At 43.1% G+C, this 12,067-nt stretch overlaps 1 protein-coding gene across 3 annotated transcripts in view; it reads right to left on the bottom strand.

Moving 5' to 3' along the window:
* Positions 1 to 3,983: 3,983 nt before the first annotated feature.
* LOC107723977 (retinoblastoma-like protein 2) overlaps positions 3,984 to 12,067 on the bottom strand; it is a 19,959-nt gene continuing 11,875 nt past the window's right edge. For 2 of the 3 annotated variants that reach the window (XM_016532711.1, XM_016532713.1), the window contains 16 exons: positions 11,251 to 11,315; positions 10,984 to 11,155; positions 10,729 to 10,892; positions 9,093 to 9,205; positions 8,872 to 8,975; positions 8,602 to 8,739; positions 8,352 to 8,516; positions 8,101 to 8,197; positions 7,763 to 7,993; positions 6,961 to 7,217; positions 6,543 to 6,719; positions 6,216 to 6,287; positions 6,036 to 6,138; positions 5,035 to 5,249; positions 4,530 to 4,694; positions 3,984 to 4,431 (listed from right to left, as the gene is read on the bottom strand). In XM_016532711.1, the coding sequence (XP_016388197.1) occupies positions 4,258 to 4,431; positions 4,530 to 4,694; positions 5,035 to 5,249; positions 6,036 to 6,138; positions 6,216 to 6,287; positions 6,543 to 6,719; positions 6,961 to 7,217; positions 7,763 to 7,993; positions 8,101 to 8,197; positions 8,352 to 8,516; positions 8,602 to 8,739; positions 8,872 to 8,975; positions 9,093 to 9,205; positions 10,729 to 10,892; positions 10,984 to 11,155; positions 11,251 to 11,315 (2,412 nt within the window). In that variant the 3' untranslated portion in view covers positions 3,984 to 4,257. The remainder of the gene's footprint in view (positions 4,432 to 4,529; positions 4,695 to 5,034; positions 5,250 to 6,035; positions 6,139 to 6,215; positions 6,288 to 6,542; positions 6,720 to 6,960; positions 7,218 to 7,762; positions 7,994 to 8,100; positions 8,198 to 8,351; positions 8,517 to 8,601; positions 8,740 to 8,871; positions 8,976 to 9,092; positions 9,206 to 10,728; positions 10,893 to 10,983; positions 11,156 to 11,250; positions 11,316 to 12,067) is intronic. The other variant, XM_016532714.1, reaches the window with a different exon arrangement.

Raw genomic sequence — 12,067 nt, 5'->3', positions numbered from 1 at the left:
GACTGTCGCTATGGTTACAGGTCACAAATAGAGTTTGACAGTGCTCACCCACTTTTTCAGCAACACTGGTTCTGGAAGTATTTATTTCCATTCATTTTTTCCAATAGCGATTAAAAAATATCTTCACTAAAGCATTATAAGCCATGAACCAAATCAACCAGCTACAAGAATTGTGAATGTCATAACTGAATTAAAAATGATGGGGAAAAAAAAAACCTATCCATTTAAAGTTGTTGATACATTATATAGAAACAATATATTTAAAGTTTATTGCAAAATATGCAGTATTTTTATATTGGAATATTTAAGTGTTTTCAGAGCATTGGAGACCCGATTACATCATTTGCGGTGCTTCATGGGAGTGGGTGGAGCTCAGTGCTCCTTTGACACTATTTTTTCACTGCGACTCTCTGATTGGTGTAATTTTCTGTACAGCATAATGGGTAATGTAGTTCCCTTCTGAGGGAACTTCGAACTGCGTCCTCTAGGGGTTGCTATGGGGAACGCCTCCAGCGTGACCGGAGTCTGAAGCATACATGCAAACGCACCAATGCTATTGGCCGGCGACAGCCTATGACCTCATCACACAAGAACACGTGATCCTCTTGTTTGAAGTGCATACTGGTAAGAACGTTGTTTCTGTTTGATACTATTATGGCGAGCACTAGCAAGGCGTTTAGGAGATGTGTGGATCTGTGTCCACGTTATTTGACACCCGATGACACACACAACCTTTGCGTCATATGTTTGGGCGAAGAGCACGCGCGTGACGTCCTTGAGGGGACGGCATGCATTAATTGTGAGCTTTTTTCCATGAGGAAGCTCCGCTCTCGTTTGGCCATTTTTTCGAGGAAAGAGGGTCAGCCATCGGTTCCTCAGGGCTCAGGCCCCGCCGCTGCTGAGGCACGGAGGAAACTGAGCTCATGGGGTTCTCAGGTGGACCTGGCCAATGAATTAAAGAAGGGGCTTTCCCTTTCTCGTTCATCGGTCGTGGACGAGAGTGAGCTGCTGGAGGATGACTTTATTTCTCTGACGTCATCCGATCCAGCGGCTAGTGCTCTGCTGGCCAGGAAGAGCAGGAGATGTCAGAGGTGGACGAGGAAGTTGAGACTGAGTCCTCTCAAACCTCCTGCCCTGCGTATGAGGAGCTGCATTAGGTTATGGAACGCGCCAGTCAAGCCTTGACGTGGAAGTGGACTAAGAAGGTGGCGCCTCGCAGTCGGCTCGATGAGCGCTATCTTTCTGACCATAACCCTCCAGCCCAGGTGAGTCTTCCTTTTCTTCCTGATCTTCGTGTGGAGATTGAGAAGACTTGGAAAAATTAGTTCTCTTCGCAGATATGAGAGGATACCCCCCATTGAAGAGATGCTAGCCTGCTATCTCGCTATGGGAGAGACATCCTCTCTTAAGACTCCCTCCTTGCCATCCAGAGCCCTTCAAATGACATCTCGTCTGAATGGCAGGGCGTACGCAGCAGCAGTAAATTGCATACCATGGCAATTTTGCAAGCCTACCAGGCTGACCTGCTGAAAGACCTGGATAAAGGTCAGGGTCTTTCCCCTGAAGAAGTGTCTGAGCTGCGCTGCACTACGGATCTCGCTCTCCGTGCCACCAAACAGACCGCTACTGCCATGGGCAGATCTATTGCGGTCTAGAAGGCGGCGTGAGTCGAGGGGTCAGAGGCAAGACCTGAGGGAGGTGATCCAGACGAGGCGTTCCCAACACGCTCGTCCGGACCGGGACGGATCTCCCTCTTAGGTTATTTACATCTACCCTCGTCTTTCTCCCCCAATTCCCCTGTTAACCCTTTCCTGCCCTAATCATGGTAAGAAGAACTACCTACTGAAGGTCCGGGGGAGACAGGTGGCCATGGTGGGTGAGTATGATCCATGTCTTCTTTGCTAGCCTTGACTAGTTTTTTGTATTACAGTGCCTCTTGTCCTGCGTTGTTTTAATATCTCAGTCTCTGCTGAGATTCCTTTTTCTAACATGTATGTTATACTGTTTCATTCTTAGATGGAAGCATTTCCTTTCTCTTCCAGTGAGCCTCGCTGAGGATACATCACTTATGCTGACTGGAAGGATCCTGATGGCTTGTAAACCCCGTGCTGGCTGGACTTCGACTCCGAGTTGGTAGGCTCCCCCGAGAAGCCTCATTGGTCATTCATGTCCTCAGTATGAGTACTGCAACCTCAGGGCCTGCGGGCCTTTGAGAGTTGCTCGGTCTCGCCTTGAGGGGCCTCTTTAGACCTGAGCTGGGTTTTTTTGACTGAGCCTGAGGGCTTGCCTCAGCCTAGGATCGAGAGCGTTGCTCCCATAATCATATGATGCACACCAAGTAGTAAAGTCTTTTTGTGACTTCCTTGGTCAATTATTTCTATGGTGGGAGTTTGCAGCTCCCCCTATTGGGAGTTCTATCTGCGTTCTGAGCATGGTGCTCCCCTCTCTGCGGGTGGGTCATTACAATCTGGATGGGACGGATTGTCGGAACGATCTGCAGAGAGTCGACAATCTTGCTCCTGGGGTTTTTGCCGCTATAGTTAAGGGCACATGCTAGCTCTCTGTGCACTTCTTTAAATTCCATAATCATGGTAGGTGTGCACGCTGGGCTTTTGCGCACCTTTCTAAAATCCTTTATGGTAAGGGTGACACGATCTACTTCGTCCCCTTTCTCTGAGTGGATTTAGGCTCCGGATTTCCTGGGCTTCACTCTTCTGCTCTATCTCTGTTGATACCTGTATGGTTGAGCTTGGTAGTGCTCCTAAAATCCTTTATGGTAAGGGTGACGCGATCTACTTCGTCCCCTTTCTCTGAGTGGATTTAGGCCCCGGATTCCTGGGCTTCTTTCTTCTGCTGTATCTCTGTTGATACCTGTATGGTTGAGCTTGGTAGTGCTCCCTCTTTTCCGAGGGGTTTCTATGAGCACGCCGCTCCCTCCTGAGCGTGGTTGCTGTGGCTTTAGTAACGGTATTTCTAAATCCATATCTATGGTAAGTGCTCACGCTAGTTCTTTGGGCACTTTTTCTAGTCCATATTCATGTCAGGTGTGCACGCTTGTCTTTGTGCACCTTTTTAAAAACCCTTGTTGGGTAAGGGTGGCACGATGCTGACCTCGTCCCCTTTCTCTGAGTTGGTTCTGGCCCCGGTTTTACCTTGGGCCCCACTCTCCATGTACACACTTTGTAGACAGGGTGTTGCTACTAGTCCCCTGGGTATCTTACACTCTCAGAGCGGGAAGTAGCCCCTGTGTTGCAAGCCAGGATATGGGTTTTTGCCAGCCCTTAAAGGAATCCTTTCTTTATGATTCCAAGCCTTGAGCTTTGCCCTGGGCTTGGGTTTTTCATAAGCCAGCCCTTGCAGGTAAGTTTTTTGGCACAGCTCGGGCCTTTTTGGCCGTAGGAGATCATATCACTAACAGCCGTCAGAAACGTCCTAGGGGCAGCTCCTCTGATTTGGTTGAGTTGGTACTTAGTGCTCGCCTCAGTGTTGGCATGCACTCCCCTCAGCATGGTGGCATGGGTATACCGTTCCCCATAGCGACCCCTAGAGGACGCAGTTCGAAGTTCCCTCGGAAGGGAACGTCTCAGGTTACGTATGTAACCATGGTTCCCTCAGAAGGGAACGAGACACTGCGTCCTCTAGTCTCCTTGCCATGCTTCGGACGTAAGCTTCAGATGAAGAAGTGGATGACGTGTTCTCCTGGCATCCTTTTATACTGTGGTCGCGCCGGTGATGACGTCATAGGCTGTCGCTGGCCAATAGCATTGGTGCGTTTACATGTATGCTTCAGACACCGGTCACGCTGGAGGCGTTCCCCATAGCGACCCCTAGAGGACGCAGTGTCTCGTTCCCTTCTCAGGGAACCATGGTTACATACGTAACCTGAGACATTTTTCATCAGGGATTCTGCTGTTAAACACGATTATTTAAAACATAAGTTAAAATAATGCAAACTGATTGCTTCAACAAAAGCATATACCATTGATTAACAACTTCTGTTTTCCCTATGGAAAACATAAATGGCTTTATTACTTCCAGAACTGATGGTCGTGCTCTATAGAATACAGGCTTGACTTCAGTTGCACATTCAAACAGACAGTATTCAATCCTCTATCATAAGCTGTTGTGTGGACAGGACATTTTGAGACTCATGTCTGTGAGTAAATACAGTTGTCAATCCAAAACACTGACACTGTGAACGTAGCCTATGTATTGTGGGCGACTTATATCTTTACGGGTGTTGATGTTGTGGACTCATCAGTGGGAGGAGCTTCGGTCGTTGGCCACATCCTGCAGGCGTCTGAGCAGAGCCGTCTGATTCTCCTGGCAGAGCCTTTTGGCGGGAGACTGCTGCTCTTCCTCGAGGGCAATACTTCGCTTCTTGGTGGGCGTCTCACCCGTTCGGATCATGCTGTTAATCTCTCGCAGCCGCTGTGAGATAAAGTGATAATTTAAGAACTACGTTTTGATGAATCTGAAGAGTGAATCTGAACAGGAAATGTTTTTATGATAATATTTAGTTCTTTTACATTGGATGGGCTTGAGCTGACATAGTAGAAGATCCTGTCTCGAGGAGTAATAGGGCTGCCGGTCTTGTGTGGAGAGATGTAGATGGAGTGATTGTGGGACAGGAGCACCCGGCGTGGAGAGCCAATGCGGACTGACGGATAGGGACAGAGGGGAGGAGCTTCAGCCTGCAAACACACACACAACTGCAGTTCTAAATCTGAATCAACACTGAACTGACTGGAGCTGAATGATGACACTTGTCTTTTGAGAGCTTGAGAGAATTTGAATTTGTCTCCTGTTTATTACTGTGAAGCTGCTCTGAAAATTTGTATTTTATAAAGTGCTATAGAAATAGGGATGCACCGATACCGATACTGGTATCGGTATCGGGCCCGATACTGAGCTCATGTACTCATACTCGTACTCGTACTCGGTCTTTAAAAAATGGTATCGGTGCATCCCTATATAGAAATAAAGGTGACTTGACTTGAAACCACAGTAATACAGAAAATGGGCAATATTTACCCCATTTTTCGGCGAGTTGCTGGAGTAACGCAGAGCAAACTGCTTGATCTGTTTGATGTAGACGTTGTTGTAGAAACAAATGAGGTCTCCCCTCTCCTCCTCCTGCTCTTGGGGGACCCCAGGGGCCCGGGTCGGGGTAGATGGGGTGCTGCTGGGCTGGGGAATGGGCAGAGTGCTGTTGGAGCGCATGGACACGGGACTGCTCTCACCGCTGGCTGTAAAGCGGAATAACACGAAGTCATTATAATGAATTAACAACCTGCAAACGATTTCTGCATTCCTGGGTCGGTTTGGACCTGGTGGCATTAAAACAGTCATAACAAAATACCGTTATCATTAATACCACTGTGATGCAAGAAACCAAATGTATTAAATATGAAATTTATAAGACTATACAATCTGAGAATTACCAGTATTAACATTGACATCAATTAATTTAATTTAATTACTCTGACTTATGATTAATGAGTGCTCAAAAAAAAAGTCAAAATTTATGAAACCAACATTCATTTTCTAACAAAACAACATTAATATTACTCTGGAATGTTTTCAAACTAAATATAATAATTTTACCTGCATAGAAATTCACACACACACACACACACACACACACACACAATTTCTATGCAAGTTGAATGATTATATTTAGTTTGAAAGCATTCCAGAGTAATTTTATTCTAATATTATAGTAATATAATGTTATAGTAATGCATTCTTCAGAAATTTCATGTATCTCTTCTTGGTCAAAACAGACCAGAATGCATCATACGGGTTCAAAGGCCACAAATACAGAACAAAATATCTTGAGAACATTCACAAAGAATGAAATGAACCTGCTGATAGTGGTGTTTATTTGCACTATGTCTGCATTGTTTTAGCACTGGATTTCCTATTCACCAGAATCAAGTGGGCGCATCATGCGATTTTGCGGGTGTGTAAATTACAGAACTACAAAAATAGCAGACTGTCCAGTGACAAAAGCTCTGTAAAATGTGTGTTACCTTGTTCTTGTCCTCCCTCTGTAGGTGAGCACTGTCTGTGGGTGTTTTCACTGTTTCCTGAGTGGCGTCTCTTCCTTCCAGAGATCAGCACGCTCCTGTATACCTGACATACCATTGTCATCTTCATTAATATGTTTATCATCTCTCATTGTTTTACACATGCGCTGAAGTTACACTCACACTGCTGCTGGCCTGAGGTTGAGATCTGTAGCACTTCATGATGTTCTGAAAGGACTTATCCTCTTTCGTCACCTGAAAAATCGACAAAACCGTTAAAGCGGCCATTTTTCTTGCGCTTTTGAAATAAAAAAGTTACGTGTGACATACTGTAACTTGCAACCACGATTTCACACATCATTGCATTACATTAATAACATTTTGACAAACATTAAACTGTACTTTAATTTGGGGACAAAAACTGGAACAAATGTCTAGAATATGACCAATTACGTATAAATACACCTATGAATACCTATAACTTTTGTGTGATAAATGATGTTTAAATACCTTAGTCATGACATAGATGGCACACATGAGGAGCTGGTCCAGATGTCGGTCCATCATGAGGTCAGTGCAGTGCACTAGCGAATACTCAAAACATGTCCAGATTTTCCTGCGCAAATCTGTGCTAATGTCCAATTTAGCACACAAGTCTCTGAGACGCACACTAGCAAGGTGATATACCTGATGGGGGAAAGGGGCATTATTTAGGGTTGAATGACGTCTATTGATTTTTGGCTTTTGGTGGACTAGATCTGCTACGCACATTGCTGCTGCTGGACTTGCTACTGCCAATAGACACACTGCTGTGAGCATGTTAGATATGCTGCTACTGCATAAATAGGCACACATAAATCCTGTAGCAGATGTAGACAGGTGGTGCTGGGGGAGGTGGAGGGTTTCAGAAGAACAGATCTTACTGTACCTTGCGGAAGAACAGGCAGAGGGAGCCGGTCTTCTGTGCTCGTTTGGTGGGTGTTCCCTGCTGAGGACTCTTCCTGTCTGGTTTGGCAGGGCTGGGGTTGTTCTGGACTGTGCCTGTGGGTGTTACCGTCAGCTGCTGGGCAGTCAGGGTGCCCGTCAGAGCCTGGGCACTGAGGGTTGGCAGAGCCCCCCCACTCTGCCCTGTCACGCTCACCTGCACCGGGATGAACGTGATGCCACCGTTTTCATTTGCTATTCCTGCAAACAGTGTAAAGATGTTAAAAACTTTAAGAATCAAAATTGTAATCAAAATAAAATAATTGTAAGATACCATATTCTGTATAAGTGGAAATTATTATTATTTTTTTTTTTTTTGTAATTTAAGAAAATGTATATTATATTAATTTATTTTATTATTTTATTTATCTAGTATATATCTAGTTCAGTCAGGAACTCTACATGGCACAGGCTGATTGGCCTCTGCTCATTCTGCAGCCAATGAGATTGCTTGCTCAACTTTTAAATAGTCTAATTCAGTGTTTGCTTTAAGCTGGTGGTTCTTCTGAAACCCTCCACCTCCCCCAGCACCACCTGTCTAGATCTGCTTAGGGATTTATGAATGACTATTCATGGAGCAGCAGCACATCTTACGTGCTTCACAGTGGCAGTCTTTTTTTTTTTTTTAAGTTGAAGAATCTGTGTTTAGATTGCTCAGAGTAGCATTTTTTCTGTGGCATCACCTACTTAATAACAGACTCATAAAGTTACTGATGGTAAATTGATGATCATAGATTCTTTTGCACCTTGAACAGGTATTGTGACCGTCTGGCCATTGTTTGCTGTGACAGTTGCTGTTGCCATGGTGACCACAGTCTGTCCAGCTGGGATGGGGCTGACCAGAGACGGCTGGGCCACTTTGACACGTTGAGCAGTCTCAGAGGTTGAATCTCCGTCAATGAAGAGGCGGCGACAGGCCGTACCAGTAGGAGGCGAGTTGTAGCGGTCATGGAGAGATGTAGGGGATGGAGAAACTCCTACAGGAGGAAAAGAAACAACATATTAAAATATGAACATTCAGTTTGTTTCAATAGAAATAATCTTGTATTCAATCACAGTGCTTGTTTCATTCAAAGCAAGGTACCTTTTACTGCTCCTGCGATTTTACTGCTGAACTCACTCTTGTTGGGAGTGTGTGTGTTGCTTCCTGAACTGTCTTCCAGATGTTGAGGAGGCATTACCTGTAATTAATTTTGCACTTAAGTATATTCTTTTAAAGTGTATTATTTATGCACTCTTTTTAAAAGTATCCTAAAGTGTACTTATTTTTTCACAAGGGACAGCAAACATCATTGATCTTGGTTATGTGGTTATAAGCAGTTATATTGTTCTGACCTCCTGGCAGGCAGGAACGCAGTTCTTGGCCTCTCGGATGCTCTCCCACAGCGGGGAGTTTCCTTTCCATGCCAAAGATTCCAATACCTGCTCCTCAACATGGTTCAGATGTTTGACCACCTCCCGGAAAAGACCCTCCTCCGCCCGTACCAACACCTCAATCACCTGTGAGCGAGATAGAGAGGCTTTAACTCTTGTGAATGAATGCATTCAATTTTCATGGTTATTTTCTTTCTTTATATTCAATTACCTTATAAAAATGATAAGCGGGAAGGTCAAAGATTTGCAGGACTCTGGGAAACTCTCCCGGTGGTCGATATGAGAAGATGATTATCTCCAGGCAGCAGACGATCAGTGATCGGTGAAATATATCCTGCTCTAGAATGCGCTGAGATGGTATAACATTCAGCAGACAGAATTAAGTGTGCTGCTTGTATTCAATAGTTTTGCAGTAGGATATACATTCCATTCATGGCTTATTTAAGGCATATAGTGAGATTTGTGTGAAGATGAAACCTACAGACAGGTCCATGTCTCCAAGCCGTTTCTTCTCCTGATTGATGATCACTTCCAGTGATTTGTAATAAAGTGCCTCAGCCAAGCAAAAATACTTCACTGCAACATCTGTGGAAAAGGATGGCCCAAATTATTTGATCAATCAACAAATGATCAGTGTTTGAATTGTGGGAAAAGCCATGAAAATTAGAAAAATATGACATAAAGAAGTATGAAGATGCCTACCTCTCGCCAGACTCTTGTTTTCCTCTCCTGTTCCCTCGTAATTCTGAAGAAAAATCTCCGACATCTCCTTCAATCTGGCTGCTATGGACTCACTGGGGTCTCTTACACCTGATCTGTGTTTTTTAAACAGAAAATACCAGTGATTCCAGCGCACAGCGAATTTCACAGGTCACTGGAATGATTGCAATCACAATCACTAGAATCCCAGTTCACTGCAAACTTTACTATCACATTTTACTGGAATCCCTGTAATCAGAATACACTGGAATCACTTAATCACCGTTCACTGGAATAACTCGTGTCACATTTTACTGGAAACAGTGGTATCACGTTGTAGTGGTATCAGGATTCAATCGAACATCTGTTATCACTTTTTACTGGGTTCACAATTCATTGCAATCACTGGAATCAGTTTCCTTGATGATCCGGTTTCACATTTGACCGGCATCATAAGTGGAATACTGGAATACACAGTTGACTAATCACTGGTAACATATTTTAGTGAGATCACAGTTCACTGGAAACAATGGAATGGGAGCTAAATGGAGTAGTGAAGTTAACTGGAATCAAAATTTTACTGGACTCTGAGGAATCACATATTTACTGGGCTCTCAGTTTATGGAAATCACTGGAATTACATCAGTTTATTGGACTAACATCTTACTGGAATCACAGTTTTACTAGACTCTCTAGAACAGTGGTCGCCAACCCATCGATCTCGATCTTTATCACTGTCCCAGTAGATCCCCCCCCAAAAAAAGTAAAATAAGTACAAAAATCCGCGGGTTGAAGCGACCCCAATAATGTGATATTTAGTCCCTGGAATGTGAATTTTACTTGAAGATCCCCGCCGAAAAACGTGTGTTTTACCCCCGGAATGCGATTTTTACAGGGGAACCCCCCTCGAAACGGGATTGGACTTGTTTTATTGCGAAAACCTGGCAACCCTGTTCATATGCGCCACCTGCTGTCAGAGAGTGCGTCTCATTCAGACCTGCTGTTTTTGTTTCGTGCAGATGTTTTATGTAGCAAATAATTAAATAACACCTAAAGTCAGACCATTCTGTTTTTGTTTTAAATCCTGAAATTAATCAAAATCAAATCAAAAACAACTGCCCGTGCAGATCATGATTAAAATGCAGTGATTGCCTCTAATTTCAAATGGCTAGATATTTTTGTTTAAAGCCAGTTTGTTTGTTATAAAGCAAATAGCCAATAAATAAATTTGCTTAAAAATCGGTATCAGAATCCAATTTGCTAGTTAAAAAAGAAAAGAAAATCTGAATTCTGAATCAGCTATGATCGGTGCATCACTAATTAAAATACTAAGTAAAAGGCCTCAAATTTGAAGTACAATCTGGGATGTCTTTTTCTATCAATTCTTCAATAGGTAGATCTTGTCTTTCATAAAGGCCGAGGTCAGGGATCTTGGGCCTAAAAAGGTTGGTGACCACTGCTCTAGAATCACAGTTTACTGAAATACCTGTAATGAAAGCTTGTTGGAATCACAGGACAGTGGAATCAATACAAAAACATTCAATCTGATTACAGTGAACTGTGATTGCAGGTACTCTGCTTCTTGTATTTGGGAATATGTAGCAGATTGTGACTTACACAAAAGCTAACTTGCGCTCACCTGAATATGTCTCTGAGTCTCATGCTGGGTCTGTATTTGAATCCTGTCAGAAGAGTGTGTAGACGGCCCACGCTCTGCATCGCCATGGAAACGGGGGTACCCACGCTGCTCTCCGGCACGTACCTCCTTCCTGTCAAAGGAGTGGACACTTTCAGAGCAGATGCCTGTGAAACAAACACACACGTTTACTGATAACATCACTGCTCATTGTTGGAGAATTATTTTTATGTGTATTTATGTTTGTTGGACACATACTGTCATTGAGTTCTGGAGGGGGTTAGTCGGTCGTTCCTGGCTCTCTATCCCTTCACACAAACAAGGTCCTGGGGTGCCAATGTCTTCTCTGGCCGCTTCTCCCAGAAATATCCTCTCATCCAGAGAACCGGATGATAACACGTGTTCCTCATACACACGGTTCAGAGAAGCACTGAAGAAACAGAGAGCGAGGAGATCGTGAACTACAGGAGAAACGTTTGAGCAGCTTCATGTGGAGTATGTGTTTAACTGAAAAGAGACGCTCACAGACTGTCACCAAAATTCACTGGCTCTAAAAACCCTGTCAGCGTGTCTTCTTTCCCTTTCAAAACCTGTGAGAGAGAAAAGGTAGGAAATGTTGCATATACTTAGCCAAACTATTTTAATAAAGAAATAATAATAAATGTAAAATGTATAATAAATACAGAAAAATACATTACAAATTGTTAAATATTATTACAATTTAAAATAGCTGTTTTCTATGTGAATATATTGTAAACTAATCTATTCCTGTTATGCAGTGCTGTATTTTCAGCATCATTACTCCAGTCTTCAGTGTCAGATGATCTTTCAGAAATCATTCTAATATGCTGATTTTCTGCTCAATTATTATAAATTATTATTTGTGTTCAGTGTTTAAAACTTCCCTTTTTTTCATTCTTTGATGAATAGAAAGTTCAATGAACAGCATTTTTTTCAATAGAAATCTTGTGTACCATTATATTTACTATAACGTTTGATCAATGGTAGTGTATTTGGAAACACTCAAATAATATTATATTTGGGTGAACTGATTTAAGAAATCAGCATATTGGAATGATTTTTGAAGGATCATGTGACACTGAAGACTGAAGCTAGGAATAAAATACATTTTAAAGGGGTCATGATGCTGCTAAAAAGAACAGTATTTTGTGTATTTGGTGTAATGAAATGTGTTTATGCGGTTTAAGGTTAAAAAAACACATTATTTTCCACATACTGTACATTATTGTTTCTCCTCTATGCCCCGCCTTTCTGAAACGCGTCGATTTTTACAAAGCTCATCGGTCTGAAAAAGCGAGGTGAGCTGTGATTGGCCAGCTAT

This window comes from Sinocyclocheilus rhinocerous, unplaced genomic scaffold (assembly GCF_001515625.1).
Source record: "Sinocyclocheilus rhinocerous isolate Xijiao unplaced genomic scaffold, SAMN03320098_v1.1 scaffold63, whole genome shotgun sequence".
NCBI lineage: Eukaryota > Metazoa > Chordata > Actinopteri > Cypriniformes > Cyprinidae > Sinocyclocheilus > Sinocyclocheilus rhinocerous.
The sequence above is the reverse complement of the archived record's forward strand: the minus strand, read 5'-3'. Positions and strand labels throughout refer to the sequence as shown.